The sequence below is a fragment of the Pogona vitticeps genome, chromosome 4 (genome assembly GCF_051106095.1).
Source record: "Pogona vitticeps strain Pit_001003342236 chromosome 4, PviZW2.1, whole genome shotgun sequence".
NCBI classification, from domain to species: domain Eukaryota; kingdom Metazoa; phylum Chordata; class Lepidosauria; order Squamata; family Agamidae; genus Pogona; species Pogona vitticeps.
Genome location: NC_135786.1, coordinates 194,834,247 through 194,860,939, shown reverse-complemented (window position 1 = coordinate 194,860,939; position 26,693 = coordinate 194,834,247). Strand labels below are relative to the sequence as shown.

The 26,693-nt window shown below is 40.2% G+C and overlaps 1 protein-coding gene across 1 annotated transcript; it reads right to left on the bottom strand.

The window, feature by feature from the left end:
* Nucleotides 1-22,479: 22,479 nt before the first annotated feature.
* Nucleotides 22,480-24,929, bottom strand: NPBWR1 (neuropeptides B and W receptor 1). Its single transcript, XM_020795979.3, has 2 exons — nucleotides 24,612-24,929; nucleotides 22,480-24,190 (listed from the first exon to the last, which is right to left on the bottom strand). Exon 2 carries the CDS (start codon nucleotides 23,914-23,916, stop codon nucleotides 22,918-22,920), a length of 999 nt encoding a protein of 332 aa, XP_020651638.3. The 5' UTR covers nucleotides 23,917-24,190; nucleotides 24,612-24,929; the 3' UTR covers nucleotides 22,480-22,917.
* Between the last annotated feature and the right edge of the window lie 1,764 nt (nucleotides 24,930-26,693).

Here is a 26,693-nt window from a genome sequence, read left to right as displayed (position 1 = left end):
ACAGACATCGCTCAAAGGAAAACCATGAAATGCCGCAGTAAATCTGATATATTCCCCATATGGGCAAGTACCTATAGACTGGCTTTTTGTAGGCATTCTAATTAGCAGGAAAAGGATCCAGATGTTTCTTTCCCAAGTCAGTGGAGTGAGGGAACAAAATGAGTAATTTTTTTTCATTAAATCTTTGCAATTGCCCATGAGATGAAATTTATCTGTTACATTCAAGACTACCTGTCTGAAATCAACAGAGTGAAAAAAGGGGTGAAAACCCACCAATAGCGAATCTCAAATTCTGAACTGTTGTTGTTGCTAGAAAGATCTATAGGGTAACTGAAGAAGGAAAGGAAAAGGAGAAAGAGAAAGAGAAAGAAAATGAAACGGGGGGAGGAATACTGTTTTTTTTTCTAACAGGCTCTCCCTGAGTCAATTTGGATATGGCAATTCTCCTTCTCCTTCTCTTTCTTTCTTTCTTTCTTTCTTTCTTTCTTTCTTTCTTTCTTTCTTTCTTTCTTTCTTTCTTTCTTTCTTTCTTTCTTTCTTTCTTTCTTTCTTTGGCTCCTGATTTTTCTTTTCAGTGGGGAAGTCGAGATAGGCTTGTGGGCAAGACAAGAAAAGGCATGTGCAGATAACATCATTTCAAATGTGGATATACCGGTAACTGGAGACCATGACAGATAAGCCCTATTTAAAATTATAGACTAATTGAGTTGGAAGGGGCCTATAAGTTCATTGAGTCCAATCCCCTGCTCAATGTCTCCGGCACTGGACCACTCGTCACCTCCTAATGTATTTGGTTCCATTGTTGCACTGCTCTAACAGTTAAACTTTTTTTCCTGATATATCTGATAAATCCTAAATATGGCTTCCTGTAGCTTGAGCAGTAAGAGGGGAATACCTAGCTCTGCCCTCCTCAGTCATTGTTTTCTTCATGTGAATGATGACAAGTCTGAATAGCAATGGTATAGTTATAAGTTCAAAAGGAGAGGGGCTTATCAATCATGACAGTCCTCCTGACCAATCCCACAAGATCAAAAAATGCAGGTTGCTAGATTAGTCCAGATAAACAAATGAGAATCAGGTTTCTTATAAGCCTCACAGTTTTTAATTGGCCATTTAAGCCAAGCCTTCCTCAAATACTTTGCATTACAAGAGGGATAGCTTACAACAATATTGTGTTCCTGAGAAAATCCATTTATCTTCCAGTTCAATAAGGACTGCAGCTAGTTTTAGAGAGAACAGATTCCTGATAAGGTAGCTAATGGTCATCACAGTCCTTGCTGATGAGAAAGTCTTGGATTCAACACTGTATGCCCTGGAACAACCACTCCACTACTAAAGGAGAGATATTTCTGATCAGATGGAGAAACACAGGAACAAGAACCCTGTGCTCTTACTCACATGTGGAGCCTAGCTGCAAGCAGAAACTCTTTCTACACGGAGAAAGTGAAAATAGAGACAAGGGGAATAGATGCTCTTCTCTGTCGTTGAAAGCACTGGATTCTATAATAAATGAATAGGGGTAAAGTCTTTATTTGCTATAAACGGGTCTTCCACCCATCACCCCTGCCTTTTACCACCTTACCTTTTCTGTTTTCTTTGGCCTGTTCTCAAAAACATTGTGCTTGCTTTCAGATCCTGACAACAGAAGCAGTCTGGCCCTGTTTGAAAAAACAGTGGACACTTCATTTCTATATACGACACCTTTATTACATGTTCTTTTACAGCTTTTGTGGCATTTATTTCTCTAGTTTAATTATGTGCGTGTTAATCTGGAAATGTAAGTAATCTCAGACCATTAGATAATGGCATAGCTTTTTCTTTCCATTTCCCCAGGAACACTGTTAAAAAAAAAACCCTTTCTCCACTTCATCGGTAGCTAATTGCTTGCCATACCAGATTTGATAGCAGCTAAAAGGGGAGATGATTCATTCTCAGCAAACTGTTATTTGACATTTACGTACAGATGAAGAAAGATCAATGAGATCCTCACTGTGCCATCTTAGGTAACTAAACAGGTACAGGATCCTTTGTTAAAATATATCATCAAATCTACATGAGCTTCATAAGATAACTGTTATTGCAATAATTTAATCATATTTCATCTTGTGAGGACAGGGACGTAGATGCCCATGTTGGGGGGCTGTCAATCTCCAACCCAAGACCCACATGACCCAACAACCTACTAGAGAGCCAATCACAAGAGTGCACAGGAGGGTGCTGCACAGGAGGGTGCCCCTCCATGTAGTTCGGAACTCAGAGGAAAGCCAATGTGGTCATGTCAGCCTTTGGAATAGACAGGAGCTCATTAAGAGAGAGTGGATTTACTGTAACCCTGGTGCATGGTGGATATAAAGACTGCCTTGCCACCAAAAGGGGAGGAGAGATAGGAAGCACAAACTAAGAAGAAAGGAACCCTTGAGGAATGAGAGAAAGAGGAGAATTCAGGATAGGTCAAGCAGAGGAAGAGAAAGATGCCTTGGGAGAGGAGAAGGAAAATCTAAAGGCGAATTGGTAGAGAAGGAAAGAGAAGAACAAGGGACTTTCAGTGACATCTAAGAAGAAGATGGAAGAAATGCAGAGTGTTGGCTTATACAAGGCACCACAGGTACCACACGTTCCCTTCCACCACCTCCCCAGCCAATGGCAATCAACCAGTCAGAGTACTCTCTTCTCCTCCTTTTTGGCTGTTTGGCTGCTCCCTGACAAGTGGGCGATCAGCCTGAGTGGATGATCAGCCAAGGAGGTGGGGCAGGGAAATCTGTGCTCCTGCTGGAGACTGGTTGAACAACCAAAAAGGAGGAGGAGATGAGTGTGTGCTGGTTACTGAGTGGAGGATACAGCCGGGAAGGTGGATACAAGAAGGGAATGTGTGGCACCTGCGGTGTCATGCATATGAACTGGCATGAACCTCTGAACCAAGGTTTCCTTTTAATTATGGTTTTAATGCTATTTTATTGTAAGACGGCCAGAGTAGACGTAGTCTAAATGGGCAGGGTATGAATGAATGAATGAATGAATGAATGAATGAATGAATGAATGAATGAATGAATGGATATAAATAAAGGTTCATGTCCATCTCTAATTGGATGCATTATATGCTGCCTTTTAGTCAAAAAGTCTCCTGTAGACACTAAGTCCACATACTTCAGTAGGCAGTGGCATATCTCAGCAAGCATCATTCTTCCTCCCTGGCCTCCCCTAGCTCTCCCCTCTTAGTTCCTCCTCCATCTCTCCCTCAAGTCCCACATCTATTTACAAATTATACCATTCAGTCTCTCTCTAAGATGGTGAGTGGGGTGGGCAAGCCATATGAAGAATGCAAAATCCTTTGATATCAGTGGGCCAATAATGAATGTTGAAATAAGAGACTGCTTATACCTTGATTCACAGTGTAGTGAAGCCACAATCTTTCAGCACAGAAAGTTGAATTCTATGAAGTGGAACCATTAGTAAAAATCCTGTTTCTCACTCATGCTCAAGTGTTCCTTTTTTCACAATCCATGGTGCAACCTGTTCTACAAGATGTTTCAGAGTGTCAGTTGCTCCAGAAGCATTTTCATTACTCTCAGTAGCTTCATTAGGATTACTTCATCAAGAGAAATGCATTTTTTGTATTTCCCACTCCCTACCACAATTCTGAATATACTTGGATGTATTTATGCTGGAATTATCAGTCTTGGCTCTTTCACTTTTATGAGACACTTACATTACTATTTTGTAACTTCTCTGTGCTTTTTAAAAAAAGAAAGTGATTTAATCTGACATTTTATCCCCCCCCTTTTTTTTTGTTTTAAACAAAACAGAGGTGTAGCTTATGTGGGAGACACACTTAGATCACCGTACCCACTAGTAGCTTGTGATCTGAGCAAGAAAACACCCAACAAAAAAACAAATCTAAGTTCCTTAGGAGTGGCATTAACTGCATTTTTGAGATAGCCTGTTTATTTGTCATCCTTTGATTATTGCAAACTGTCTGGTTAAACTGTGAGATAAGCCTAGTGCACAGTCATAAGAAACTCTGAAAGTCACTGTCTAAACCTCTGTCTCCTTTAAATGTATTAAAGGAGGCTTGCAAACCGAATTTTAATTTGATGTACTCTTCGGAACGACATGGTAAGAACAATGACTTGTCTTTCTACATGAGAGCCAGGAAAGATGGCATTTGATTTCTCAAAGGAAATTTCTCTTTCATTTTGACATGAAAATTGGATGAAGCAATAATAAGGATGAGTGAGTTTAAATTCTACTGATCTCAGAGGTTTTGCTGGTTCAACTTTCTGTGACTAGTTCTAAGAAGACCATGTTTTAAAAATTAAAGACAAATATTAGAAAGCTGAGTATAATAATAAATAGCAACAACAACAACAACAACAAAACAAGAATATCATCATCACCATCACCAGGTAATTCAGAGGAAAATATAGTCACCCACAAAAATAAACCTTTCATCTTGATGACCTCACTGCACATGCTTTGGCTAACAGGACCATTTTTACCACCAGAAGCAGTAGTAGTAGGGATTTTAAAAAACCCTATATTATTTCAACCCCTTCACAGTTTGCTGCCTTGTCGTGGCGAAGGGGCTTGAGTAATTCAGAAAAGCTATGCCAAGATGGACAGGTCATAGTGGAGAGTTCTGACTAAATGTGGGGCAGGAACTGGCAAGCAACTCCAGTATCTTTGCCAAGAAAACTCCATGGAGAGAAACAAAAGGCTAAAAGATACGACGCTGGAAGATGAGCCCCCTCAGGTCGGAAGGCATCCAACACGCAACTGAGGAAGAGCACAGGACACGTACGAGTAGCTCCAGAACTAATGAAGTGGTTGGGCCAAAGCCGAAAGGACGCTCAGCTGCAGACGCGCCTGGAAGTGAAATGAAAGTCCTAAGCTGCAAAGAAAAATATTGCATAGGAACCTGGAATGAAAGATCTATCAACATTGGTAAGCTGGATGTGGTCGAACAGGAGATGGCAAGAATAAACATTTATTTATTTATTTATTTATTTATTTATTTATTTATTTATTTATTTATTTATTTATTTATTTATTTATTTATTTATTTATTTATTTATATCCCGCCTATCTGGTCGTTATGACCACTCTAGGTGTATATTGACATCCTGGGTGTCAGTGAACTAAAATGTATGGGAATGGGTGAATTCCATTCAGACAGTTATCATATCTACTCTTGTACAAGCTGGATTTTGAAGGAGCAGAGGAACTAGAGACCTAATTGCTAACATGTGCTAGATCATGGAGAAAGCCAGAGACTTCCAGAAAAACATCTACTTCTGCTTCATTGACTACGCAAAAGCCTTTGATTGTGTGGACCACAGCAAACTATGGGAGTGCCTGATCACTTTATCTATCTCCTGAGAAATCTATATGTGGGACAGGAAGCAACAGTTAGAACTGGATACGGAACAACTGATTGGTTCAAAATTGGGAAATGAGTATGACAAAGCTGCATATTGTTCCCCTGTTTATTTAACTTATATGCAGAATACCTCATGCAAAAGGCTGGACATGAGGAATCACAAACTGGAATTAAGATTGTCAAAAGAAATATCAATAACCTCAAATATGCAGTTGATACCACTCTGATGGCAGAAAATGAGGAGGAATTAAAGAACCTCGTAACGAGGGTGAAAGAGGAGAGTGCAAAAAATGGTGTGAAGCTCAACATCATAAAAACTAAGATCATGGCCACTGGTCCCATCACCTCCTGGCAAATAGAAGGGGAAGATATGGAGACAGTGACATGGGGTCATGAAGAGTCGGGCATGACTTGACAAATAAACAACAACAACATTATTTCAACATCAACAGCTGAACTAATCCTATATGACTGAAAGCAGAAGCAAATGCAATGGCAAATTCCTGCACTCTTTTCCTTGGCCAAGTCTTTGCACATAAAGCTCCTTGTGGAAGTGGTAAATTCCTCTTCAGTGTTCTATTGTGTTTTAACTAACTGTTCTCAATAGGAAGCCATATGCATTTGAAGGGGGGGGCACAGGTTGGAAGCAAGTCTTGACACACCAACTTATAAAGTTTGTTCTGGGACTTATACAATCCTGATTCTATATCCATTTCTTTCATACTGTGTTTATGGCCATCGCCAAAAAAAGGTTGTGAATGCCTTGTCTAAAGTGTATAATGAGAGAGTTTAATTGACCACAACTTGGCTGAATAAACTCATTTGAATGAACTTTTTGCCCACCTAGGCAGTTGGTTCACTCTTCCTTTCCTGTGAATGAGGAAACTATTTGGGAAGTTTTCCATTAAGTATCATTTTCTGTTTTGACTGAACTGCAAAACTGTAGAAAATACAAGGCACAAGGCATTTTATAGAGTTGTTGGTCACTATGCCATATTTATTTGGTTTATATCCCATCTTTCTCTCGTAGCTATGCCCCAAAATGAAAATCTAGTCAGTTTTGTGCATTGTGGTGAGCAGTAGGTTATTTCCACTGAAAGTATAATAATGATGTTTAATAAATAAATAAATAAATAAATAAATAAATAAATAAATAAATAAATAAATAAATAAATAAATAAATAAATGTGATATTTGCAGATATTAGTTTAAATTAGCACGTGCAAGTTTAATGCAAAAATGTCTTCCTTCTTGTGATGGAGCAGTGGCCATCCTAAAGTTTCTGGAGAAGACAACAGCTCTGAGCCACAATTTGTGCTTAAAGTGGAAAAAATGTACCATCTATAAAATGAATTTAGGGAATATCTATAGGGATATTCCAGAAGACAAGTCCTGTCTTGCTAAATTAGCACAACCCTTGATTTAAGGAGCGATCTCGGGGCCAAACCTTTAATAATAAAAAACGGCTTTAAAATTCAGGAACAGATGTGAGTAGTGACCTAAACTGTCTCATAAGTTAAAGAAATAGGAAAGCCAACATCCTTGGAAAAATGGCTCAGGAAGCATAGAGACTAGATTGATCATTAATCACAGTGCTAGACAAAATATGCATTTCATAATCTATAACCTTTTTTGAAAACTGCAGTGATGAGGTTTCTACTGCCTACCAGATTTTTAAAAGAATGGAAATGCACTTCCTCCTTGAATCATAAGCCAATTCTGTAGATTTATTATAACTGCTATATTGAGAGTAGCTATCTTCCCAAAAAGCATTTAAATTCATAGAGTCTCCCAAATGAAGAGACAGGGACATGCCTTTTCACTGCCATTTCTAATGAAGTGAAAGTCTTTAGGAAAAGGCACATCAAAAATGGTGTAGGTAAAACGATGCATGGCCTAGGCATGTACAGTATGAGCTTTTATATTTATACTATTTCTTTTTGCTCTTTCCTCTCTTTTTAGAAATCCATCATGAAAAAAGGAAATTGTTTTCACTTCATGCTGTACTCAGGAGTTCCTTGGGACAATTTAAAAAAACCTAATATTCCAATGTATTCGTGAAAGCTTTCACGGCCAGGATCTAATGGTTGTTGTGAGTTCTTCAGGCTCTTTGGCCGTGTTCTGAAGGTTGTTCTTCCTAACGTTTCGCCAGTCTCTGTGGCCGGAATCTTCAGAGAATAGCACAGTGCTGTCCTCTGAAGATGCTGGCCACAAAGACTGGCGAAACGTTAGGAAGAACAACCTTCAGAACACGGCCAAAGAGCCCGAAAAACCCACAACAACCACTAATATTCCAACTTCTTCTGATTCAGGGAACTGGGGCAAGCTTTTTGTGGACGGGAGAGGAACTGATAGCAAAATAAATATACAGAAACCAATAGACAAACATAGCTTTTGGTAGGAAAAACAAGATATCCTAATACTGTAGGTTTTTACAAAATGGAGGGTCTTATCCTGCAATGTCTGTACCCTTGAAAGAGAACAAACAGCACACGGGGCATCTTATTGTACACTAGGTTTATAACACTGCTGTAGAAACAAAGGGCTCATGTTATGTATGCTTTTCATGAACCTCTTTCCATTCCATAGTGCTAAGGTACAAGTAGGCAAAGTGGGGTTCACAGGCTGCATGTACCCACCCAGGGCTCCCATATGCAGCCCCCTTTCCCATATACTGAACACTCCCATTTATTTTGCTTTAGGGAACTTGAGGGGCAATTTTGCCATATTTTCCAGGGTCTTTTACTGTTTCAGGCCCAGAGGCATCCTTTATTAAAGACTTGGAGAGACATTCTGTATTGTCACGTGCTGTTTTGATCAACCAACCAACCCATGCCTGAAATACTTCTGAGAGAAAATATGTACCAAAAATTGTCTTTAGACCCTTTAACTCCCACAGGGTTCTGAGGCAGCCATCTGATTTTTGAGGAGACACACACAAGACCTTTAGAAGCGGTCTGCCTGTAGCTATAACTGCTCAGAATTACCCACCTGCACTACAAATTCTAGAAAAGTAGTAAAAGTTATTGCTGATCATCTGCTTTGTAGTCAGCAGCTGGAAGCCAACCTGCCCTTCTGCTTGCTTCTTCCTCCTCACCCCTGTTGCTAATCAAGGAGCATATGTGAAAGATAATGTTCATGGTGCAAAACTTATGGGATGTAATAGTTTGGGTTACAGGGGTGCATTGAACCAGATCCAGAAGTCCAACTGAAATAGACTAGTCTGGGACTTCAAGGAACAGAATTGCTTACTTCTGTCCACTCCCATTAGAGTTCATGCATCAAGGCAATCAAAGCTAGTGTGATATCAAACCCAAGCTTGAATCCAGATCTAGATAATCCATTCTAATAAACTTAAGTCCAGTTTATCTAGCAACTATCTTTCTAACTTAACTCAGAGCTAAAGAAAGGTATGAGGAGATAAGGCAAATAGGAAAGCAATGGAGGCTAGGCTTCCCACTGCCATAATATCCTTCTAGGAGATGGAGTTACAATCTCCCAGTGTTCCTTAGCTAATGGTAGAGCCCAAATATGTTTCCCTTCAGTTCTGTTATCCCTGGGTAAGTACAAAGACATCTAAACAGATCACTAGGCTATTGTGTTCAAGGAGCCAAGACCAGCATTCCAATTTTACATTCACAAAGCTTGGAATAGTCCCTGGCTGGGGCATTCTGGGAGTTGTAGCCCTCAAAAAATAACTCTTTCAACCTCTGGTTTTCCAGTTCTTCCTGTTCTTTGGATATGTCTGAATTACATTCTCTCCATATATTTTTGAAGGGCATTTAAAAAATATAATCCTATTTTGAATCTATTCTGCTGCTGTTTCTCTTTTCTGACATTTCTCTTGCCTCCCCCAGATCCAGTTTTCTTATTTCTTCACTGCAGATATACAAGCATCAAAAAGAAACAAAGAAAAATAGAGATGGCATGACTTACAATGACCGTTTCTACTCAGAATAGTAATTCATGGTTTCTGCCGGAGCCTAAGGGATGATCTGTCTCAAAGAGATAAATGCTACCTATGTGGGAGAAGTAGAAGGACAGCCTTGGGAGCAGCTCTAGAATGCAGCATAAAACACTAGCTTTTAATGCCATGCCAGATGCTTCGGGACATGTCATTCTTTAATAGGAAATATTTTGGAGAAAGTTGCTTCCCTTTCTTCACAGACAGATTATTCTGCATCAGGTTTCCACATTCTTTCCTGCATCTTTCCAAAATGCCAAGTGCAGAGTCCTAAAACAGAGGACTGAGCTGATGATGACAATGAGATAAAAAAGGAAATTGAATGCTTATTTTTTTGTTTATATTAGTATGAAGTAGGCTGTTCAGGCTACCTATGTGATTCTGGGAGTCATATGCCTGTATACTGTATCATTGTTCTGGTTCTGAAGCCAGTGTTTGACTTGTGTCATGCAAAACTCAAATCAGCTATGTTTCAGGATCTAGAAATTACAAGAATAAGCATAAAACACAGCATTTGTTGTGTGAAGGCAAGAGGAGAAGGGGAGGACAGAGGACGAGATGGTTAGACAGTGTCACCGAAGCGACCAACATGAATTTGACCCATCTCTATCTCCGGGAGGCAGTGGAAGACAGGAGGGCGTGGTATGCTCTGGTCCATGGGGTCATGAAGAGTTGGACATGACTTAATGACTAAACAAGAAAAACAACAGCATTTATCAAAAACTTGACCTGTCTCAACATTTGGTTGGTGGGATTTATTTGTTTATTGTTTATTTATTTAAAATATTCTTATCCTGTCTTTCTCCTTAAAAAGGAACCAAAGTGACTTACATTATTAAACAATAATATTTAAAAGAAATGCATTTGTCTTTCACAACTAGGCTGCTCCCAGAGTATTTTGAGGCAGACATATTTTTACTTCTGGAAACACTTTTTAAAAAACACACTCCTGTGCATATTAATCCAGACAGAAGTTCAACTAGATTCAATGGGATTTCAAGGGATCAGAAAAGAATTGCACTTCAGCCTCAGCTTGGACAATGGGTAGAGCAGAGAATGGAAGAGTTTTACAAAAGGAAGGAAGGAAGGAAGAATATACAAGAGATGTGGAGAGGTTGGCACTGGACTGACCAGTGCTAGTAGTCATCAGAGCAAACCCAGAGGGTGGTTATTAAAAATGCTAGCCCTTTCCCTATGTGTGCATGGTTGAGAGGGGTTCTACTAACTGGCCAACTGATTCACTTTTTATTTATAATTGTAGCTTTAAAGCAATTATTTTAAAAATATCTCTATTATCCTTCATTCCTTGATCTTGTCACACACACAAATGCTCATGTGACTAACTGACCTTTGGAATCAATGATCCATAGAGTCCCTTCCAGCTCTGCAGTTCTAAGATGATGATGATGATGATGATTTACCTTTAATGTGTATAATTCAGTCAAATTAAAGTTGAAATCTAGTAGATCTACCAGTAGATCTACCCCATACCAGTAGATCTACCCCATTTCTGCTTGAATGAAAGATGCACTGGCTAGCAAGTATATCATTACATTTTTGTTTTTGTTCTCATGCTCAGAATTCTATTTTGCATACAATGTTATTCAAACCACATTCACAAAAGCCCAAATTGACATGATTAAAATTTTATTTTGGACTGTTTCTGAAGGGTACTATTTATTTTATTTATTTATTTATTTATTTATTTTACTATCAATGTAAGAAACAATGACACAAGAAAGCAATATTTTATTGGTTTATATAGCAGATGTTGTGAAATAAACAGCACAAATATGCACATGTTGCCACTAAGAACACTATCATACTGCCCTGAACATATCTCACATTGTCTAATTTCAGAAGCTAGGCAGGGCCAGATGGGCAAATAGTACAAGGTATGTACATGTAGGACTGGGAGGGAATCCTGCCTTAAACCTTGGGGAGCTTTTGACAGCCAGAAAGAACAGTAGTGGTCTGAGTCAGTATAGGTTTGCTTCCTATGTTGGAATAAGCATTCTGCCTCTTCCTTGCAGCTGGATAAATGAAATGTAAGAAGTCCAAGGAAAATGGCCCATCTCTCCTCACGCACCCACACCCACATACATTCCTTTCCCTTACAGAAATGATTAAATACACAGTTAGAGGTTTGCTATTAAAAATGAATATTTAAAAATGTATTGAACAATGGACTTCATTTTGTCTATACTACACCAGGGATTTATAAATAAATTAGAAGTATAAGCAGTCCTAGCACAGCTAGGAAGTATATTCCATCACTTCAATGGCATGGCTCTAGAATAAGTGGAGATTAACTTAACAAAATAAAAACTGAAAATAGTTTGACAGAAACTATTTGACAGACACAAGTTTGTTCCCTGGTACTTTCATCCCTGTTGTTGGTGTTGATTTTGTTTACCATGTTTTACTGTGGCATTTGTTTGATCCTTTTAAATATATGTATACTTACTGTTTTTAGCCAGTGCCAACCTCTCCACATCTCTCATATATCCATCCATCCTTCCTTCCTTCCTTCCTTCCTTCCTTCCTTCCTTCCTTCCTTCCTTCCTTCCTTCCTTCCTTCCTTCCTTCCTTCCTTCCTTCCTTCCTTCCGTCCGTCCGTCCGTCCGTCCGTCCGTCCGTCCGTCCGTGAAAATCTTCCATCCTCAGCTCTATCCATTGTCGAAGCTGAGGCTGAAGTGCAATTCTTTTCTGATCACTTGAAATTCCTTTGAACCTAGTTGAACTGAATAAATATTTACATTATTGCTTTTTTAGCTTTTTCCAGAAGTAAATATATGTCTGCCTCAAACTACTCCAAGAGCATCCTAGTTGTGAAAGACAGTTGCATTTCTGTTAAAATTTGATCTCAAACAAGTTGACTATTGCAACTGAAGAAGACTGAATCAATGGGACTTTTTAGAGTGTTGCTGTTGTTCAGCAATTGATATATGATGGATCCACTCCAGTCAGCAAATGGATTTGGGCATTTAAATGTAGACTGCTATTAGTGCCTATGGGGCAGCTACTTTTTTTCCATATAAAATTTCTATGTGAAGAATCAATATATCCTATCATTGGCAGTGGTGTTTGCAGATGGATTTTTTAATATGGCTTTGGTGGGTACCAGAAGCTATAAATCTTTAAAAATGATAGCAAACCTTGAGCACTTAATCGGGCAGCTCCTGAGCTACTTTTTAACATTAAGAGTTTAGTAAATGTTACATCCAATGCATAATCATGATCAGTTGGCTCTTAAATATGAAAGAAATTTCTTGAGGTACTGAAACAGGAAGCCCACAGGAAATTGTATTAGTTTCTACTTAAGAAATCTGTCTTCTATATTATATTTTCTAAATTTGGAAATATTTTGCCAATAATTGGGTGAATGATGATTCTTAGACAAGAAAAAAAGATGAAGAAAAAAGAAAAAGAAATAAAAAGTGGCTAACATTTTTTACTCATTGCATGCAAGAAGTCTCTAAGAGCATTTTCACATTTGGAAGAGTATTCGTTGTGCAAATAACACCTATTAAGCAAAACTATGCCAGCAGCCATGTCTAAAAATTAGAAGCATTGGATGGATTCACAGAACCACAGTAGGGTTGGAAGGGCAGGACACCTCATATTATCTCAGACCTCTTACCATCCTGGCCAGATGGCTGTCTAATCTTTTCTTAAAAACCTCCAGTGATGGGGCACCCACAGCATTGGGAGGCAAACTGTTCTACTGCTTAATGGTTCTTACCAACTCTTTATTTCCAGGTTGTATCTCCCTCTGACAAGTTTGCCCCCATTGTTTCTTGTCCTACCCTCAGGCGCAATGGAGAATAAATCGATGCCGTCTTCACTGTGGCAATTCTTCAGATATTGGAAGACGTGCAAGCGCGCAGGAGTGGCGCGTTTCGCGTCATTGAACTCCGCGGCATTTTTGCTGCCCCGGGCCCGGAAGGAATAAGCAATGGGCCACGTGATGTTTGTCAGGGGCCCGTGCTGATATAAGGAAGCGCCGGCCCGTTTGCAGTTGCTCTTTCACTTCTGGCACCCACCCGCCCACCCTCTTTCTAGTGTGTTTTGGGGTTGCCTGTTTTGGGGCCAGATAGGAATTTTTGACCTCTATCCTGATTGGCTTGTGGATGGGGGGATTTTTCGCCTATCCCACACTGGAAAAGGGTTTGTTGGTATTTAAGGGTGGTTTCCAATCGGTCACACTGGCGGGTAGTGCGGGAATAACTGGTTGTCACGGTGTGTCCCTTTTGTAATTATCATAAAGCCAACAGCGTGTCGGTCCTGACGGTTCTGTCGATCGTGTGATTACAGGGCCGAAGGAGGCTGATGCGCTGGACCACTTTCGGACCAAAGGTCATCAAATACGATGGCTAGAGGTCCAGGGTGTTAATTGTGGCCTTATAGGTTCCTCCGGTCATTAGACAGCTGGAACCTGGGGCCTGGGACTCGCCCATTGACTGATAAGGAATTATTTGGCATTATTTCCCCGCACTACCGCAGGCCCCCTCAATTTTGGAATTGGTTTATTTGGTGACATTTAAATTGGTCTAATAAAGTGTGGCCCATATTTATATCCAAAGAATTGTTGTCTTGCGTCTTCATTTTGGGGCTTGGGGAAGCAATGCTATCATGTCTTCCCTCAGCCTTCTCTTCGTTAAGCTAAACATACCTAGTTCTTGTCATGCTAGACAAGGAGTCTCAAAAGGCTTGAAAATTCCTTCTTGAAGTCTCTTAACATACAGAGATGATATGATGAGAAAAGGAAATTTAACAAGTATTGTTCACCTCTCTGGCTCTCAATAAATTTCCATCCTAATTCCATATCTCCAGTTTATTATAAAGGCACATGAATCAACCTCTCAACTGTAGTAATTCTTCTCCACCTGCACATTTTGTTCAACCATGTAGTAAAAACAGTTTAAAGAATAATGAAAGGAGAGACCTTCTCCTGTTTATCCCTTGCATAATTTATATATTCTTTGCTTCATGCACATGAGACTTTTGGTTACCCCTTTCTTCACTTTCTCTAGCTCTATTATAATATACCTTTTGAGGTGTTGTGTCCTGAATTGCATACAGAGTTGTATATATAATATTGGTAGCCTGTTTGACTTCCAACTCCTTCCCTAATGATGCTTCTGAACATGGAATTCACCTTTCTTTGAGCCATCACTCTCTAGTTTGACATTTCTACTATCTCCTTTAAAAGAATATTGATCAAATTTGTAGAGGATAGGTCTATCAATGCTTACTTGTTATTATGGCTATATGTTACTTTGAGTATTAAAGGCAGTATGCATCTATATATCAGCATCTGGGGAGTATTCATAAGAAGGTGTTATTCTGTTCATGTCCTACATCTTGTGGACTTCCCATATGCACCTCATTGGCCACTGTGAGAACAGAATGCTGCACTAGATAAGTCTCCAGTCTGATCAGTGCTTGGAAAACTTACCATTTTGGGCTAGAACTCTCAGAATTTGGTTGCAAAATTCCAGGAGTTGTAGTCCCAGAAAGTTACATTTCCAGACTCTTGGCCTGATCCAATATGGTTCTTCTAAACATTCATAACTAACAATGACTGCAGTGAAATGTGAATTTCCCTTCTTACCCAGTATTAAGGAAATATGGTATAAAATTAACAAGAATCCTAGATAATTGATTTGAAAAAACCTCAATTTTATGATTGCTCTGGAAAAGATATTAAACACTCAAATTATGTTGGTTCTTTCTCTTTAGAAAACCAGGAAATTTGCTTTCCAATTTGTGCAACCTTTTATCTTCCAAATATTAGATAATGGTAAGCCCACTGCTCCCATCCTGTGGTGACACAGAGGCAATGCAATGTGTCAAAACAAGATAGTCTTCATATACAAGAGGAAGATCTCCCCCCCCCTTCCAAAAAAAAGGGACAACTATTTGCTGGTAATTATTCACAACATGATTATTCAAGACAGCAAGAATAAACTGGAGGTACAATTTACTAGGACTCAGAGACTGAGGGAACTCAGTTGGAATGCTAAGCCATTGCTATGGGAAGAAAAATGAGACCATATATTGCTGAATGTCTGTACAAACTTCCTGTCTGTCTGTCTTTCGGTCTGTCTATTATCTAAACCTACCAGTTTCATTTGCACGTCCACTAGCCACAGCTAAGGGTGCAGCTACATTAGTGGCAGGTAGTAAGCTAGTGTGAACTGCTTTGGAATAGTTGAGCTTGATGAAAGCAATCTAATCAAGCCCTCCTGTTCATACAGAAATTGCTCCTGCAGCCCATCTTTGCCTTCTCTTAAAGGGCTGATTGAGAAACTGCCAGCAGCCGGAGCCGCTGTTGTGGATTCAACTACAGGCAGTTTCTTGACCAGTCCTTTAAGATGAGGCCCCCTGATCATCCTTGTCACCCTCCTCTGAACTTGTTCCAGTTTGTTAGCATCCTTCTTGAAGTGTGGTGTCCAGAACTGGAAGGCCTGCTTTGGATTGATTCCTGAGATTATAGGAGCTGGAACTGATCCAAACCAGAGTGATCCTACATGCACTAAAATGTAGAAGCCCCTGATAGGGGTTCAGGAAGATATGGGTAAAACAATTCAGGGTGGTCGGGTTCACTCCAACAAAGACATTGTCTAATGATCATCTTTAAGAGCCAACCAACCTATTCCTGCAGTGGAGCCCATGTAGTCATCCTCTAACAAAGCCAATGCCTCAGAAGTTGAAGTCCAAAAAATTGAAGGACATCCGATTGAGCAATGTTGTTCTAAAGCAGTGGTTCCCAACCTTGGGTAGCCCAGGTGTTCTTGGACTGCAATTCCCAGAAGCCTTCACCACTTGTGCTGACTGGACTTTCTAGTAGTTGTAGTTCAAGAACACGTGGGTTACCCAAGGTTGGGCTCTAGAGTATCCTTGCCCTGTAAGACTTTGTGGATTTGATGGGGCTCCATCAAAGTTAAAACAGATCAAGATTAGGAACAGGAAGTTGCCACTTAGGTACCTTATTGAACAGAGGGTTGTGGAAAGAAAAAAGGTTGAAGAAGAGCTTCTTGTAGATACAGTTTAAGAGAAAGAGAGATGTGGGCCTGCCTGTGTGCCATGCTCAGAACCATGCTTGGGCCATTTGTGGAGGGATTAAAAGAGACAGGTTGGGGATGTAGCAATGAGTGAGGAGGGATAAGACATGTACCTGATGAATCACAGCCCTCTTGGCTCCCACAGAATGGAGAAAATTTATATTGGTTCCCATTGGAATAATCTCTTTTCAAAGACATGCTTGAGAGGGATTTTTAAAAAGAAAGGCCCTCCTCTTCAGTTGAGGAAGAAGCCCCTGCAAAATGTTTTTGACTGCTTGGAGACTCAGATATGGATGCACTCCATCTTTCCAATCCTGGCATATATTTTGTTTAAATTCTACTTTTAAAATTGCAAAACCCTATTTAGAGTAATGAGGCCAGCAGATCATGTCAACTCAGTAGTGGGTTCCAGGGGCAACACCAAAGGTTTCTGATCTTAAAATGATTTCTGGAGAAATGCAGTGGAAAACTATATTAAAAACCCAGCTTCACTTCTGCTAGAGTGAGGTCTATTAATTTTCCTGTTTCTAGAGCATTTCCATATTCCCTTTTGTCAGGTTCAGGTTCTTCAGAGATCCTCTGGCCAGCTTCTAAGTCTCAAGAATTTCAATTTCCATAATTCCCAGAACTCCCAGAACATGCAGACCAGAATTTCCAAAAGGTGTTTTTTTTTTCAGACACTGAGAATTTCCCTGCCAATATAGTCAGTACTGTAGGCTTGACAGCTAATTCTCTCTCCTCTATCTAAAGGAGAATGCAAAATATTTATAAAGTCCCTAAAAATGTTTTATCTGAAAAAAATAGTCTTACAGCACACCCTAGTGGGAAAGATATAGAACAAATCATTCTGAACTGCACAGTTCCTACATCCAGCAAAAATGATCACCAAACCATTGTTATGCAAACCTTATGAGTTCTTCTCTTACCTGCCTCTTGACCAGGAGCATTTCCCTATTTCAACTCTGATAAATCTTCCCAGCTTTGCCCTCCCACAAGAAATGAAGATTCTGGAGACAGCAAAGGGTTTGAAAATGGGCACAGTTCTACTGTGTACCATGACTGCAGTGAGAAGATTAGCTAAGCTACCTACAAATAGGGCAGGAAACACAATTGTAAGGTAAGAAGTGGGAAATCTTGGGTCTGAATCATTGTAAGGTGGAGCCACTTGTCTGTAAATTAACTTGAGTTAAAGCCCAAAGACAAAGAGAACTTGTCAGGTGCTGCAGGACACATCTGGCTGTGCCTTTAATATGATTTAGGTGGCAGGTGATACTAAATTTGCCCAGACAAAGCCTCTACCCCTCTGTTGCTTGTGGATAGGGTTGCTAAGCAATCCCTGTAAATGGAAAGTCTTCAGGAAGCTACTAAGCCCTATCCCAGAAACCATCCCTCCCATACTGTGCCACCGTAAAAGAGATCAATTTATCTTGGGCCAGTATTTCCTGTAAATTCTAATGGCCAGAATCCTATCAAGGGTTTACACCTGGATTAGTGTAACTGCAAGAATCATGACAGCCAATTGGCCACTAATTAATGTGCTGCTGCTCACATTCTTTGTTGTGTGCCAGTCTTGGCATGGGACAAGAAATGTAAGCAGCGACTTGTTAATTAATGACAGTCTGCTACTACAATTTACATGTACAGTTGTATGTAAACCTAGGGTTCTGCGATTGATTTTGATGCATCTACTACATCAGTGGTTCTTAACCTTTGTTACTCGGATGCTTTTGAACTGTAACTCCCAGAAACCCCAGTCAGGACAGCTGGTGGTGGAGGCTTCTGGGAGTTGCAGTCCAAAACTCCTGAGTAACCCAAGGTTAAGAACCAGTGTACTACATGACTTAATTGTTATTGTTAACCATGCCCCAATTGCCATGACAATATTATTCATGTTTCTTTGGCATAGATATTAATTTAGCCTTTGCATTATTCCTGTTTCTCCTGTGCACTGGTCAAATTATACAATCTGCTGTTTGTGTGGTTTAAGAAAAGTATTTAAATAGGACAGTGCAGTTTTAAAGTTAAATTGGTTAAGGCAGGCCCATCCTGAACATCTGGACTGGCTCTCAGCACTGATTTCATGTTAAAACCACTCCCCATACCTCTCCATATTAGTATTTTGATGTGACAATGCACACATCATGCACATCATCTTAGGAAGCAGCAGAGGATGGATGTATTTTCACCAGGTAACTGGTGATAGTTCAAAGAGTATTTCAGACGGTGGCAGTATTGCTGCTTTTTTTCTACTATGTAAAAGTGGCCAGTTGAAACACGTCTTTTAAAAAGCATGAAGAACATGATAGATACTTCAATCCAAAAGGGTTTGAATGGAAAGTGCTGAACTTAACAAAAGTGAACTAGGATTTCTCCTCCATAGCACAAAATGTAATTTTATGAGCTGAACACACAATTTGAATGCAGGAAGCCCCTCACTTTTCTCTCTAAATGCAGATATTCAATCAATACTCTGGCATAGAACTTCCATCAATCCCACCGATGCTAAGGGGATGTTGAGAATTTAGGACCCAAGTATTTTTCTTGTAGCAACTGGAGAGGAAGACAACTGTACAATACTTTAGAAAGCCTGCTAGTCAAAGGAGACAATGTTGTGCTAGGTGGAGTCTTATGACCCAATAGGGCAGTTAATTGTGATCTCCATAGGACTTGGAGCTGAACTATTTCACCCACATTCTATTACGGGCCCAGAAATGGCCACAAAATTCAATAATAATTATTATTAAAAAAACATAAGCATCCAAACATGAACTTCCAGTTTCTAGGCTGGAACCTATCATATCTAGGGCTCCTAACCTGAAAACTGTCACTTCTGAAGCAGAAATAGGCCTTATTTATTTGTTTAAAGTCTGTACATGCTGACTTTCTTCTTAAAAGGATCCAAGATGGCTTACATCATTTAAAAGAAACAATATTAAAAGCTAAAACAATAGAATATTTTAATATTGAAAAATAGTTAAATAAATATAATATTAAAGCTTGGTAGATTTAAATAGGAGCAAAACACATCAGAAAGAACAACAAGGGGAAAAAAAACAGCAGCTCCAGTGAAAAAAACGAACAAACCCTTAGACAGCCAGTCACTAAATAAGCCTGCCTGAAGAGAAAGATCTTTTTCTGCTTGTGGAAGATCAGGAAAGATGGGGAACAGTCTGAACACCCGTCCTCCAGAGTCTGGGAGCAACAACAGAGAAGAGCCTCCTCCGTGTCCCCAATAAACATACATGTGAGGGTGTCAGGACCAAGAAAGGCTTCCCCTGATGGTCTTGAAGTCTCATAAACGGAGATACAGTCCTTGGACTCAAGTCACTTAGGAATTTATATGTTAAAACCAGCATTTTTAATTGTGCCTGGAAATATACTGGCAGCCAGTAGAGCTGCCTTAATGGGGAGTTGTATGATCCCTGTAACCAGTTCCAGTTAACAATCTGGCTGCAGCATTTTTTGACCCTCTGAAGTTTCCAAACACTTTCCAAAGGTAGGCCCATATACTGTAGAGTGTGTCACAGTAATTCAACTGGGATGTAACTAAGCCATGAATTACTGTGGCTAGATCAGACATTTTCAGGAAAAGGTGCAGTTGGCACGCTAATTTTAATTGTGAAAATGCACTCCTAGCCACCATTGAAATCTGGCTCAGGGATGAATCCAGGAGCACAATCAAGCTTCACACTTCTCTTTTCAGGGGCAATCCAGCACAGGCTGCATCCCTGTTCCCTGATTTGCCTTTCAACTGAGCAGAAGCACTTTTGTCTTCTCTGAATTAAGTTTCAGTTTATTCACCCTCATCTAGTCTATTACTGGCACCAGAAAATGATCAAGAACTGAGACAGCTTTCTTGGATTTTGATGGAAAGAGACATAGAGTCGTGTGTCATCTGCATACTGGTGACGTAAAACTTCAAACCAACCTCTCCCAATGGATTCAAGTTGATGTTAAAAAGCATAGGGGACAAAACAGAATCCTGAGGGGCCCCCCCAGACCAACAGCCCAGGTGTCAAAGAGGAGTCCCTCACCACCCACCTCTGAGTTCTTACCTTTATGAAGGACTGGAGCCACTGTAAAGCAATGCCTCAAAATCCCCTTCCAGAGAGATGGCCCAGAAATATACCATGGTTGATGGTATATTGAAAGCCACTGAGAGTGTCAGCAAACCCAACAGGGACACCGCACCCCCCAGTTCCTTGTGCAGGTCATCCACCAAGGCAACCCAAGCAGTCTCTGTTCCATAACCAGGCCTGAAGCCAGACTGAAATGGATCTAGATAAGTCCATTCATTCTGTGGAGCCACCAAACACCCCAGGACCTTGCCCAAAATTGGAACATTAGAGACTGGCCGGTAATCATCTAATATTATGAGATTCAAGGATGGTTATTTCAGTAATGGTTTTACTATTGCCTTCTTTTAGCATGCTGGGATCCTACCCTGCTGAAGAGAGGCATTCACAACTCCTCCTATCTACTCAGCCAGACTCGCTCTGGTAGCTTTTACAGTGGTTCCTCGACTTATGAACTCGAGACCATTTTGACTTACTACCTTCTTTGTAGCTCTTTTGCCCCAGCGGTTGGAGTGAGTGCGACTGGGGAAGGCTTCGGACTGCCTGGTAAGATAAGGTGCTGCTTACCTCCCGAGTATCAGTGTTTTCAGAGTGCACTCACATGGTACACAGTGATGCCACACTTGGCCTATGCATGAGGCAAAGTATCAACCTCCCTACCCACTTGTCTTCTGTAAGGCCAGGGTTAATTGGTTACTTTTCAAGAGCATGAGTTGAAATGTTTGTCCTGTTCCTGATTGTTTTATTTCCAATTTCCTGCTTAGTAGGGTTTTGACGCTGGTAAATAAGTTTCCAGTTAACACCTCTGCCCCCTCTGGGTAGCAGAAACTGAATAAGAATCTGGGAATGGAGCTGAAGCATGTGACTTGGGCGCCTTCTTTTTTCATCTACTCTACCTCTTATCATTGATAATGAGTGAAAACTAATTTGCCATATTTAGGGTAACTAACTCTGCACTTGAACAGAAATTTCCTCTTCCTACTGAAGGTGTCTCTCAACACTCATTATTATGTACCTAACAATAATGTACTTCTCCATTTTCTCTTGGCTCTTAAAGAGAAGGAAAGAAAAATGCCTGGTGAAGGAAATATTAATATTTAAATCTTATTTGAACAAAATGTTTCAATGTCTAAAGGTGTTGCTATTTACTTTCTATCAACCTCTAGTACCAAAAAAGGACTAGGATTTAAAAATAAATAAATGCAAATGACAGCTATAGAAAAGGAAATGTTGCTTTGCAAATGCTTATCCATATATTGTTACTGTGCACAGAGGGATTGTACAAAGTACTTTAGATGAAAATATTTTTCTATAGTAATGCTGACTGTGATGCTCCTGCTGCTGATGGAGTTGCAGGATGTGTTGAAACTTGCAGTCACAGCTTGGAAAAGTTAGTTTGGGGGAGGGGTGTTATAATTCTCAGAAACTCCCAGCCAACATGGCCATGCTGCCTAAGGGATCCTGGGAACTGTAGTCCAATTCCTTTCCCAAACTCGATCTATGTCCTTTGAATTTTTTTTTCATTATTAAATAAGTGGGAGTTGTAGGAGATGGTTTGGTTTCCTAAAGCCCAATGGTTTTATGCTTCCCTAGGTCTAATTTGGAAAGCACTGTGCATGAAAACAAGTCACACTTCTTCCTCTTACTAGGCTTGCTGCTTCATAGTGAGAGAGGTGGAGGGATAGAAGGGGAAGAGGGGGGATTGAAGAGTGACAGAAAGAGGGGATAGCAGAAAGCAAACATGAAAGGAGTAGTCCACCCCTCCCTTCTGACACTGGTCCTGTGTACCTCTGTTGGTGAGCAGCCCTGGACATATTTCTGTTAAAAAATAACCAGCCTAGAGGGGGAAAAAACAACCCACAACCATAGGGAGGAAAAGCCCTTGCCATGAGAATTCTTACCTTGCCAAACTTAATATGTAATAAAGTAAGATGTAAGAATGCAATGCAGCAAGATATATGTAACAGAGAAAAAAAAATAGAAGCATTTACATTCAGGAAGCAAAGGCACTCTGCACATCTTTATTTGGCTTTCCAAAATGTCTGTGTTACCAACATCAAAGAGCTTCCATTTCAATGAATAAAGTCATGTACATTATCCTTATTGTGATTCTTTTTTCTTTTAGAACATTTCGGGAAAATCTGTTGCATACCATACTAAAGGTGGTGGTGGGGATCTATAATGAATAGTTGGAATGTGAAAAGAAGGAGAGGAAAGAAGGTCTAGCTGGTGGACAGTAGTGACACATCGTGGCTCCATCAAAACAGAAATGCCGTGACACTTCTTAAAGAGATCAGCCAATGTTTCTGTCCTTTACCACATTTTAGATCCGGTCCATGGTTAAAAGTTTTTCTCTTTCCCAGTGTGCTTCATTGAGTTTCTTCAGGAATCAGTATCATATCTGAAATGGATTACAAAGAGACTGGGATTTTATGAGGAAGTTCCACATTCGATCAACTTTCGGAAACTCTTCCGGAAATTATCATCCAAAAAGCCATAGAGGAATGGGTTGAGGCAACTGTTAGCGTAGCTTAGAGTGGTGATGAAGTAGGAGATTCCAATTATTAGAGGGGTTTGGGGGATGTCTGTGGTGAGAGCCACCACAGTACTGAGGTGATAGGGGGTCCAACAAAACAGGCAAACTGCCAAGATGATCAACACCATTACTGTCACTTTCTTCTTTGCTTTGTCCAGGGCTTTAGCATTGCTGTGGAGGTGCATATGCCTTAGCTTGTACAGCATGGTGCTATATAGGATGCAAATGGTAGACACTGGGATGGCAAAGCCCATGATCAGGGTGTAGAGACGACTCACTTTCCACCATAAGCCTTCTGGACTGGGAAAAACAAAGACACATTGAGACCGTCCCTCTTCAGTATGGATCTTGGCAAAAATACTAAATGGCAAGATGATGATTGTGACAAAAATCCAGACACACACACTTACTGTCTTGGCAGCCCTGTAGGTGCGATAGGACATTTTCTTTGACTTGACAGTAGCAACAACAACCAGGTATCGATCAATGCTCATGACAGTCAAGAAATAGATGCTTGAAAAAGTATTGTACTGGTCTATGGAGATAATTAGTTTGCACATGAATTCACCAAAGGGCCACTGAAGCAGCAGATAGTCAGCTATGTTGATAGGGAGCACCAAAGTGAACAGCTCATCAGCAATTGCCAGATTTAGGATGAAAATGTTCGTGACTGTCTTCATTTTGGGGGCCTTTAAGATAACATATATGACGGCAGAGTTCCCGGTAAGTCCAACAGCACAGATAACAGAATAGATGATGGGCACAGCAATGTAGAAGGTAGGAATCAGTTGTGGGGCTGACATATTATGCCACTGGTGTCCTGTCCTGTAGCAGCCAACATCCACATCCATGCAGGAAGCATTGGGCTCAGCCTGGAAAGAAAAATTATCCATTTTCTATAGCAACAAAAATCAGTTTCCTCTGAGCAGGACTGTAGTTTAAATCAATTTAGCAGACTGGACCTTTTAACTATCATGCAGGTGAGATCAGTGCATTAGAATGCAGTACCTCAGAGGTTTGTTTCATATCCTTCAGTCTTGCAGCTGATTGAGATAAGCACATTTTAAGCAAGTTCTTATTCTTAACACATTCTTTTTCATTTGCTTAATCCTTCACTTTATTTGTTCTTCCTTTTTGCATTTAGACTGCTCCTATTGCTCAGGCATCCTAAGGAAAACAAAGTTTAAATGCAAATAAATATATTTTAATGAGGAAAATACATTTTAAATACAAATAACAGTCACCATAATCCCTGACTTTTGTAGATGTTACTTAGCATTGCAATATATTTATGTTTATAATAAAGCACAAAAATTGCCCTTCTTATATTTGAATTAATTCATTTTCCTTGTATTGCATAGGAGATGATATTGTACCTCATTGCTCAGGAACAATAATAAGCAGATATAAAAATCATACTTCTGTGAGTAAAAAATCCTGAAGAAAACTCTCCCATCTCCATGTGGATAATGCCTCTCTCTTGTTTGCTCACCTCACAGAATTCATATCCAAAGCATCCACATGCTGTTTATCACATTCAATATAGTATGAATTATTAGTTGTTTTATGATCCTTTATCTCCCCTTACCTGGCTAATCAAAGTGCCATCTTCCCTTTCTGCATCTTCTTGTGGTTGCTCTTTTCTGAAGACTCAGTAGCAGGTGAAAAATCCCAAATGCTGCACCGGGATGCTGAAATGCTGGACAGCTCCCCAGCAGCTGCATCTCTGAACAGTTCCTCAGTGCTGGATTTCTGGAGAGCCTCTCCCCGAAGCCCACTTGCACTCCTCTGGGGCTGGCAATCAGAGTGCAGATGCTGCCTCAGCATGGGAGTGCCACACTTTCAATAGCCCACAGGTCAACCAACCCCATCACAGATTCATATTCTGTCTCCTCTGTAGAGATCTGTGTCCTCAGAAAATGCAAAGAGCTTTGTGCGGCAGTGGCTGTCAAGAGTTTGTGTTCCCTCTTCAGTCCCTTCATTCTGTAATCATAAAGTAAGATCAGTCTGCTTTCAGTAGTATACCTTTTCATCTGTGGAGGAGGCAGAAATGCCAGAGTTTTTCCTTGTTATGTATTAAGTCTAGCAGTTTCATTAAATGACCCAGAGTTGTTCTTTGAGTGAAAACAAGATCATCATTTCTGTTCTCTCAATTCTCTTCACGATTGTTATAGATCTCAAGAATGTCTTCTTCCCCTCCATCAGCTATCCATTGTATAAATGAAGAAACTTCAGTCTTCAAGAATACATTGAAACTTCAGTCTCTTCAGCATTACCCCAAAGACAAGTTTCTTAAAGCAAATGGTACTTTCACACTTTTCCATATCAATCTACCCAGTACAATTCCAGAAACAGGACGAATATGAATGATGTATCCTGAGAACACTTCTTTTTACACTTACTCAAAGGTGCTTGAGGACAATCATAACTGCCAGGGGGACAGATTATCTCATTCTGATCTACATATGTATAAACTCACATAAACACCAAGGATAGAGTGTCGGCACTAGCTATGACACTTAAAGTCTGATCCCAATTCTTCTCCAAGAGGGCAATGTACCTCGGCTACACAGATGTAGGGAAAAGGAGATAGCGCAAGCACAGAGACAGAAACTGTTGCATTAGCACTGTGTAGTTGGCTGGGCAGCTCAGTGAGTTAAGTATGTGACTGCAGAGCGAGAGGTTGGGAGTCCAGTTCTCCATGGTGCATCTCAGAAGAATCAGCCTGGATGGCCCTGGACAAACTGCACAGTCTCAGGATGCCTCCAAAAGAAGAGAATGGTAACCGCCTTCTGGATACTTTCTACCTAGAACACCTTGAAAAGAGTCACCATGAGTCAGAATTAACCTGATGGCACATAATCAGGGGATACCCAGTGTGATGTAATGGATAAATTAATAGACTAGGACTCAGGAGGCCTGAGTTCAAATTCCTGCACAGCCATAAGAATTTACCAGGGTGTGGAACTGGTAAAGCCACTCCTTAAATATTCCACTTAGATTGAAAGCTTTATTAGGATAGTGTGTTAGGTATCCAGCTGTAGAACCTGAGGGTGGGAGCTCATTTCCCACTGTGGATCCCAGAAGTCGGAATTGACTTAATGGCACACAGTTACTACAGTATTCACCTAGATTTAGTTCTTGCACAAGTATGAGGGGGTGGTTATGCGTTACCCAGTGACAGTTGGATAGTAAGTTATATTAACTGTTACCTCAGTAATTCTAAGGCAACTTCACAGATACGTTTGGTGGGAACATGGGAGAAGATCTTTTCTGTTGCTGCTCCCAGACTTTGACCTCCCATAGGAGGCCAGGGAGACCCCATCTCTGCTATTCTTCTGCAAGCAGGTGAAGACCCCTTCAGGCAAGCTTTCCCTCAGTGACTGACTGGGTTTTTTAAATGGATTGTTGTTTGAATGTTTTTGATGTTGCTTTTGTTTACCATCTTTTAGTATGTTCTGTCTGATCCTTTTTAGTATTTGTACCCGTACTGTTGTCAGGTTTAAGTGTTGTCTTTTAACGATGTAAGCCACCTTTTGTCCTTTTGAAGGAGAAAGATGTGGCAATTTTTAAAAATAATAATAATAATAAAATAAAGCAATGCCACCTCAGATAGGACAAATAAGTCTTGTTTGGGCAGAGAGAATACAGCCTCTCCATATGCAGCTTT

What these genes read in the sequence shown, in the direction of transcription:
- NPBWR1 (XM_020795979.3), bottom strand. Translation starts at nt 23,916, where the DNA reads ATGGATAATTTTTCTTTCCAGGCTGAGCCCAATGCTTCCTGCATGGAT.